Raw genomic sequence first — 8,819 nt, forward strand, 5'->3', positions numbered from 1 at the left:
CTTTTCAAAGATGACAGATATTTGAACATCAAAAGAAAAACAAACTGTCTCTCACCCTCTTCTCTGATAGTCAAAGAATTCGCCTACAGATGTGCACTGAGAATTTCCTGTGTTGTGGTTCCGGAACATTTTAGACGTTAGTGAGTTTACTGCTTCTTGTTCATATTATATATCGTGTCTCACCAATGTATGATTGAAGAACACTGCTTGAATATACAATTTTTCTTTTAAATTTCTACATATACAATGTACAGATTCCTAGAGTCCACGTGAATTCCGTGATCCAACAACGTGCTTCTTGAAGAAGCGCACATCGTGTCTTAACCGGTATCAACACTGGAACAAATTGCTCATGGCAGGTATGTTGGCCAAAGTCATAAAACTAAGTGTATGTCATAAAAATTTTGATGATGGATGAACTTCTGAATGGAATGTCTTCATTATCCAAAATTGCACTGGCAAGATGATTGGGTTGTCAAACCAAAGAACTTTTTGGATTCTTTCTGCCTGGGTTCTGCTTTTACACCTTCAGTTCCTGGGTTTGTTCTTTAAGTCATCACCCTACCTCTCTTTCTCTACAGCTTTTCAGACCACTCCATGGAGGTTGATTTGTGGGATCTTCGCAGCAATGTGCCTTGTGTTGATTGCTGCTTTGGGGATATTGTTGAAAAATTGTAAGTTTTTGTAAGCAAATCTATATTAAAATTAAAACTGTGATGAAAACATTTAAAAATAAAGGTTTCAATTTACATTGTGTAATAATTTGTTTATCCATAGTCTGTATATATTTAATTTCTAATCATTTCCTACAGCATTTCCTAAACAAAGTATTCGGCCAACATCATCACCAGTAGGAACCACAGAACCCCAGGAAGGTAGGTTCTATACTTTGGGAAAACTTAATGTTCGTAGAGGATGAAATAGACAGTTACTTCTTTTTTTCACACAGAAACTTGATGGCCCATTACACATAGTAATGCGAATTTAACTACTAATTGTAGATAGTCGCATTTTATTCTTCTCTAATGTAAGAATTAAACTACATTGATGAGCTTTATTTATTTATTTATTTATTTATTTATTTATTTATTTATTAAGTATATAGTAACAAATGAAAAATAAATTATAATAATTATTTCAGCTAATCCTAATCATCCTCCCATGATTGTTCATAACTAATATTTCATATCTCTATAATTTTGCTTCTATTTATTCCATAATTCAGAGTATAGTGCAGAGATTTCTGCAATTAATTAATTTTTTAATTAAAATTTTTGGGTGACATTAGTTAATAAAATTATATAGGATTCAAATATACAATTATGTAATATATCATCTATATATTGCATTGTGTTCACTACAAAAAGTCAAACTAACTTTCATCACCGTATATTTAATACCCTTTACCCTCTTCAGCCTCACCCCCACCTCCTTACACTTTGGTAACCACCAAATTGTTGTCTGTGTCTATGAGTTTTGCTGCTTGTTGTTTGTTAGTCTTGGTTCTTTCTTGCTTTCAGTTTTATATGCCATACATGAGTGAAGTCATATGGTTCTTGACTTTTTCTGTCTGACTTATTTTGCTTGGCATGATCTATTCAAGTTGTTGCAAATGGCTGTATTTCATCTTTTCTTATGACTAGCATTCCATTTTATATATGGACCACATCTTCTTTATCCAATTATATATCGAAGGACACTTTAGTTGTTTTCATGTCTTAGCCATCATGAATAAAGCTGCAATGAACATAGAGGTACACATATCTTTACAGTTAAGTGTTTTTGGTAGATAAATACCCATAAGTTCAGAAGAGGGACTGCTGGATCATATGGTAATTTTATTATTAATATTTTGAGGAACCTCTATACTGTTTTCAATATGGGCTGTACCAGTTTATATTCCCACCAGCAGTGTACGAGGGTTCCCTTTTTTCCACAACCTCTCCAACTCTTGCAATTACTTGTTGATAATAGCCATTCTAACAGGTGTGAGGTGGTTTCTTGTTGTGGTTTTGATTTGCATTTCCTTAATAGCTAGTGAGGTTTAGCATTTTTTGTTGATTGTATATTATCTTGGGAGAAGTCTCTATTCATGTCCTCTGCCCATTTTTAAGAGATTTCTGCAGTTCTGATCTCACTTATCCAGTGGAAGACAGGACAAGGTTCAATTTTTAAAAATGTATTTGTTTTAAATGTTCTGCAAGTTGTCTTACCATCTTCTGTGAACCTAGAGAATTTACTTACATCTGTGGTTCTCATAGTGTTTTCCCAGCTACATTGAGATGTAATTGATGTATAGCATTGTGCAAGTTTAAGGTGTACACTGTGTTCATTTGACATACTTATATATTGCAATATGATTGCCAAGGTAGGACTACCTAATACCTCCATCATGTCAAATAATGACTATTTATTTTATGTTATGAGAAGACTTAACATCTACTATTTAGCAACTTAGAAGTAAATAACACAGCATTATTAACTCTAACCACATGTTATACAGTAGATCTTCAGAATGTATTAATCTTCTGAGTGAAAGTTTGTACCCTTTTGTCAACATGTCTTCATTGCCTCCACCACTCAGCCACTGGTAACCACCATTCTCTCTACAACTTCAACAACATTCATTTGGCAATGATTTGAGTAGCAATCACTGAGAACAGTATATGTTCAAGACTCAATCACTGGTAAACTTTATGACTGGTCTTCAAATTAATTGTTTTATTTATGTTCGTTTTGAAAATAAAATATTTAAAATATATATCAAATTTCTCCCAAGGTATCATACTTTTTTCTGACTCAGGAAATATGCTACAATGCTTGCCTTCTTTAAATATCTCTTTCCTCTAATTCACTCTAGTTACACAGCAGGGCTCAACTTTGGGTTACTTCCTTAAATAAAGATTCTTCTAACCATCCCCCATCATATACTCTTTTAGGGGATGTTTTAACATAAGGAATGTCTTGTGTATAATTACCCTAATTAACATGAAATATAATTAATAAATGATTGGAAGTTATATATACCCTCCACGAAGAAAAGAGTCATCTCTAACTCAGTCACATAAATATCCTTGAACTTTGGTGTATGTAGTACATTCTCAAAGAATATTTGTAGAAACAATAACAAATGATTTTAGAATAAGTAAATAACATTTAAAAAATTGAATCTCGCAGTGGATGAATCTTGAGATTATCATGCCAATCAAAATAAGTCAGACAGAAAAATTCAAGAACCATATGATTCACTCATATGTGGGATATAAAACTTAACTCAACAAACAAGACAAACAAACAAGCAAAAACTCATAGATACAGACAATGGTTTAGTGGTTACCCGAGGGCAAGGGGAGAGGGGACAAAAGAAGAGCGTAAGGGGGACAAATATATGGTAATGGAAGGAGAACTGACACTGGGTGGTGAACACACAATGCAATATATGAATGATGTATTACAGAATTATATACTTAGAGCTATATAATTTTACTAACCAATGTCACCTCTATACATCTAATAAAAAAAATTGAATCTCCAATGTTATCACTCATGTTTCATTTTTTCTTTTAGGTTCTGGCTGCTGTTATTGTCAAGAAAAGTGGATTGGGTACAAATGCAACTGTTACTTCATTTCTAATGAAATAAAAACCTGGGCAGAAAGCAGGGATTTCTGTGCCTCTCAGAATTCCAGTTTGCTTCAAGTGCAAAACAAAGATGAATTAGTATGTATTTAATTGTGGTTTCTTGCACTTTCTTTGAGCTAGGAAAAATATACTATCTAAGTAACATGAATACTTTGAAACCTCTAATCATATCATAACTGGATGGCTATAATTGAAGTAATAATGATTTACTCATTTCTATCCCTTAAAACACTCATTACAAAACCTATGTAAAATTTCTCAAATATTTATATTATAAATATTTGATATATTTCATATAGTATAAAATATTTATAGAATATGTATTATAAAATTTATAAAATATTTTATGTATTATAAATATTATAAAAATCAAGATGCCAGATAAAGTTCAAGAGACATTTCAGAGAAATCAAAGAAGAAATAATAGGTCATTATTTTTATTCAAATGACCAAAGAACTTTTTTTTTTTTTTAAAGATTTTATTGGGGAAGAGGAACAGGATTTTATTGGGGAATAGTGTGTACTTCCAGGCCTTTTTTTCCAAGTCAAGTTGTTGTCCTTTCAGTCTTAGTTGTGGAGAGCGCAGCTCAGCTCCAGGTCCAGTTGCCATTCCTAGTTGCAGGGGGCACAGCCCACCATCCCTTGCGGGAGTTGAACTGGCAACCTTGTGGTTGAGAGGATGTGCTCCAACCAACTGAGCCATCCGGGAGCTCAGCGGCAGCTCAGCTCAAGGTGCCATGTTCAATCTTAGTTGCAGGGGGCGCTGCCCACCATCCCTTGCGGGACTCGAGGAATTGAACTGGCAATCTTGTGGTTGAGAGCCCACTGGCCCATGTGGGAATTGAACCGGCAGCCTTCAGAGTTAGGAGGATGGAGCTCTAACCGCCTGAGCCACCGGGCCGGCCCACCAAAGAACTTTTTAAATGTTTCGATCTTTAATTGAATTTGTACTCTCTTTAGTAATTATATAGCTTTTATCATCATTCATGAATATAATGTGCAATGAATACGGAGAGCATAATCATAATAATTACCCATTGCTTAAGAAAAAGGGAAAGGTTTCTTCAGCTGCATGAGGAAACTGTGTTGAGTGTAGGTTGAGTAGGTCTATCAGAGAATTTTGTCTGACAATATACTGATGAATTAGGTTGAAATTTGATTGTTGATATCTGTGAAGTTATTGTTCTATGAAAATTCAACCCTTTAGAATATTTCTTATTCTTTCAAGAATGAGATTTTGTGATACTTTTTCTAACCAATGAAAGAGCCTTATAGTGAGAAAATATGAAACATGTAATTATACTTCCTAAACTGGACATAAAAAAGAATTTAAGTTCAAGTGATTTGAAGTCTGGATCTGATGTTGGACATTAACTTTCTTGAAAGTACAGTATTCCCAGAGTAGATTCAAATTAGGTTAAGATGTTTGTCTCTGTTTCCCATCAGAATTTCACGAACTCCCTTATGTATTTGTACTGGATTGGACTGTTTTATAGTGAAGAACATGGTGCCTGGTTGTGGGAGGATGGCTCTGCTGTCTCGCAAGATCTGTAAGTTCCTGGCAGTCCCAGCCTTTATGAGTTTTTCCATAGGTCTCAGTAGAGAATATAGCATCCAGGAACACTGTAGCTAAAATAATGTCTAAGGCATGAGAATACAGAAAAGAGAATAAATACAGTAACATACCAATTTAAGCCCCACCTAGATCATCCAATGTTGTGCTCAAGTGACATGAAGTTACTGTAGTCATGACCATAAAAGAACTTTTGACTTTCTCTTTCTTCCATGGTACACGCACTTGGATGTGTTGTGCATGTACCGATGCTCACGCAGACAGAAGCTGTCCCCGGAAATCAGGATAGTTATTATATTCTTTATCCTGGAGGCTCCCAATATTCTCAGAATCCTCATGTTTCAAATATGCTGGGCTTCTGCATATCTATAATCTTTGAATCTCATGTTCATTTATAAACATGGTATTTGCAGCATCACACAATGAGAAATGTTATGCTCTGATTTCTTTTCCTAGGCTACATTAGTCAATACATCTTTAAATAAAATAGAGGCAAAGTTTATTATATATTAAAACCATTAATAACAATGGCAAGAAAGAAAACAAACCCTGACCTAAATGCTATTGATTGTTGAGGCAATACGTCAATTTTATAATATTGTAATATAGTTAAAACTGTGGGTATTGAATGAAAAAGATGCAATGGTTCACTCAGTATGTTACTATCTCTTTCAAATGTTTGAAAAATTTCTATTACTTAATAAAAACACCATCTCTGAACATTCTCTTTTCCTTTTATCATATGTTAGTATTTTATTTTTCATTACAGATTTTCATTCTCTCAAACCATGAATACACGGAAATGTGTAACGTATTCCAGAAGCAGAAAAGTTCTGGGTGAACCCTGTGGGAAAAGAAATCGTTATATCTGCAAGAAGCAGTTTATTTAGGTGTTTTTTAGGGCAGAAGGGGTGGGTAACAAGATCCAGTATTACTAAGAATGGTAAGTTTACCTCTTATATTATTATTATCTACTTCTAAGATGTGTGCAATGTTTCAAATTCTTTCTTATTATACAATTGTTTCATGTATTTTGATACCTCATGTTTTAAGGTTGATGAAATTGTGCACATACAGGTAAAATTATAAAGCATCAAGATAAATAATTTAATGAACATTTTGATTTAATGCATATGTTCAATATTGCATGCAATATATTCTTCCATATACATAGTTATAAATTTTCCCTGCCGAAATTTTAAAATTTACATAATAAAATACATATCAACAATATTTCAGTCCTGTCTATGTTATAAAGGACCATCTCTACCTCACTTTTCTGACAGTTAGTTCTTTCTGGATATTTATCCATCTATATGTTTTAATTTAGAGCTAAAAGTGCCATAGGACACTTTCCTCATGTGTATCATTCAGCCTCACAGATGAACATATTTGTGTGTCATCTCTTGAATTCCTGAGTTCTGTAGAACAATCATAAGTCTTTGGCTAAATATGTGGTTCCTGTGTGATGGCTTTGAGATTTGCAAAGGTGAAGGGACACAAGCCCTGATCACATAAATTTACAATAGCTATTTCTTTACTCCACAGATGTTTCTCGCCATTTGTTTACCTATCAGTAAAAGAGTAATCTACATGTGCATTGAAAATCTTAATTGCTACTTAATCTCAAGAACTTCTTCCTAAAAGTTATGTGTAAAATATGAACAACTCACCCTCCCCCTTTTTTTTGTGGGAGAGGGAGCAATCCATTTTATTGAGGGGTTGCTGAGTGTCTTACAGAAGGACTGGGAACACAGAGTCCTGATGCCTGTGACCTGGATGGGATTTTGCTGACCTCATAGATTTCACATGCCTATTTTCTTTTTTTAACTATTGTTCAGACAACTTAAAAAATTTATATTGACATCTGTGTTTGCTTTCTAGTTTATAATTGGAATTAAATCATAATAATTAAACATTCAATTAATATTTAATATATAAAGATGAGGAAGAAGAAAAGACCTCTTATATTTTATTTCTCAAGTATAAATATAATAGGATTACAAATTGAATTCTTCACATTCTTGTATGAAGTTTTACTTAGGAAAATACACTGAAGTTGTATTGCAAAAAATTATGAATGGGATCTAACATCTTTCAAATGTTTTTAACTTGGTCTAAGAGAACATGCATTGTACTTAATGGATATTTCATGTTTTGCCTTTATTTTCCATGTGATTTCACAATAATATATTTTTAATTATAAATTGAAACACAGTATAGGTAAGCTGATAATGAAAATGAATAGAGTCTTGTCACAACTATCCCATCTCCCTGTCTTCCTCCCATGAGGCAATTTCATCTCTGTGTTTTTTTTTTGGGGGGGGGGTTTGTTTGTTTTTTACCTGCTTAGGAGAGTTTTCTCTGCAATGAACCAAGGGTGGTCCATTTTCATATTTGTTCAGGATGATTCTCAACTCTTTTCATTTAACCAAACCCAATCATAGGTTCAAATTATCACTTTTCACATCATATTCCATGAGGTGTCCAGAGCCAAGTCCATGTTTTTTCTTTGCTTATCTCCAGAGATACTTCAACATAGGTTTTTGCTCATGACCAATAAGGACAATAAAACTAAGTAACTAACTAATTAACTAACTAACTAACTAAGTGACTAATTATTTCTGGTAAGTTTTTTTTTTTTTTAAAGTTGGTAAATCTCAGGTGAAACCTAACTCCAATTTGTTTCTTGATAATTTACAGTTGAGGCAATCGGTTAGATATTATCTCCACTATGTGACAAGACTCTCAGGAAACTTCTGCTTCCGCGCTCCTAAAACCAAGTTTTATCACACAAATATCAGCAGTCTCATCCAGAGAAGAATGAGGTCTCTGTACAGATGAAAAGATCATTGGGGAGATTGTCCTGGAAGTTTCTTGGTCCCCATCTTCTTATCTGAATTTTCTTTCTCCTTTTGTATCATATTATTTTCCATTATTAAAAACATTATATGAGTATTCTCATTGGAGCCTTATGATTTCTTTAAATTAAATATCCCTTCAAATATTTGAACATGTTCCCCCTTTTTCATATCCACAATTTTGGACGTTTGGAATGTTTTCGTTTTACATCCTAGTGCATGGGTCAAAAAACACTCTAAAGAACTGGCTGGCAAATGTTTTCAACTTTGTGGGCCAGTCTCTTTGAAACTACTCAGTTGGGCTATTGTAGTGCAATTTAAAACACAGAACACATGTAAACGATTATTTGGCTTTCTTGCAAAGGAAACTTATTTACCAAATAGATGGTGAGACAAATTGGTCCACAGGCCATAGTTTGCCAACCTCTGTCAAACTATGTATAATGAGACTATAGAGGCACCAACCCTACTCTTCACTTTGTTCATCCTTTTTGGGTCACATCATAAATGTTGTAATCGTACTTATAAATGTTACAGTACTAAAGCAGTTATGTCTTATTTAATCAGGCTGTGTTCACTGTAAGAGGTGAAAATTCATAAAGTAGGTGTTATGGCCAATCTGCAAGATTTCCCCCATAATCCCCTCCTTCTGGTGCACACATCTTTGCCTGATTTCCTTCCACATTATATCAGGGTTGATCTGTGTGACCAGTGGAATACAGTGGAAATGATAGCATGCCACTT

At 33.8% G+C, this 8,819-nt stretch overlaps 1 protein-coding gene across 2 annotated transcripts; it reads left to right on the forward strand.

Annotated features, from left to right (window-relative positions):
* Window positions 1–173: 173 nt before the first annotated feature.
* LOC109454244 (natural killer cells antigen CD94-like) lies at window positions 174–8,178 on the forward strand. Of its 2 annotated transcripts, XR_012494044.2 has the most exons (7): window positions 174–359; window positions 582–674; window positions 813–875; window positions 3,568–3,719; window positions 5,088–5,191; window positions 5,984–6,157; window positions 7,918–8,178. XR_012494044.2 is itself a non-coding variant. In XM_074326013.2 (6 exons), the coding sequence occupies exons 1-6, from the start codon at window positions 353–355 to the stop codon at window positions 6,102–6,104; spliced, it is 540 nt and encodes a 179-aa protein (XP_074182114.1). In that variant the 5' UTR covers window positions 174–352; the 3' UTR covers window positions 6,105–7,063. The 2 variants fall into 2 exon arrangements, 1 of the variants encoding a protein (XP_074182114.1); XM_074326013.2 differs by lacking the exon at window positions 7,918–8,178 and having other exon boundaries at window positions 5,984–7,063.
* Window positions 8,179–8,819: the final 641 nt, after the last annotated feature.

This window comes from Rhinolophus sinicus, chromosome 1, assembly GCF_057876585.1.
Source record: "Rhinolophus sinicus isolate RSI-liver-muscle chromosome 1, RSI-T2T, whole genome shotgun sequence".
NCBI classification, from domain to species: domain Eukaryota; kingdom Metazoa; phylum Chordata; class Mammalia; order Chiroptera; family Rhinolophidae; genus Rhinolophus; species Rhinolophus sinicus.

What these genes read in the sequence shown, in the direction of transcription:
- LOC109454244 (XM_074326013.2), top strand. An exon ending in TGCAAAACAAAGATGAATTA is followed by an intron (nt 3,720 to 5,087) that starts GTATGTATTTAA and finishes GTTTCCCATCAG; the next exon opens with AATTTCACGAACTCCCTTAT. An exon ending in TCTGCTGTCTCGCAAGATCT is followed by an intron (nt 5,192 to 5,983) that starts GTAAGTTCCTGG and finishes TTTTCATTACAG; the next exon opens with ATTTTCATTCTCTCAAACCA.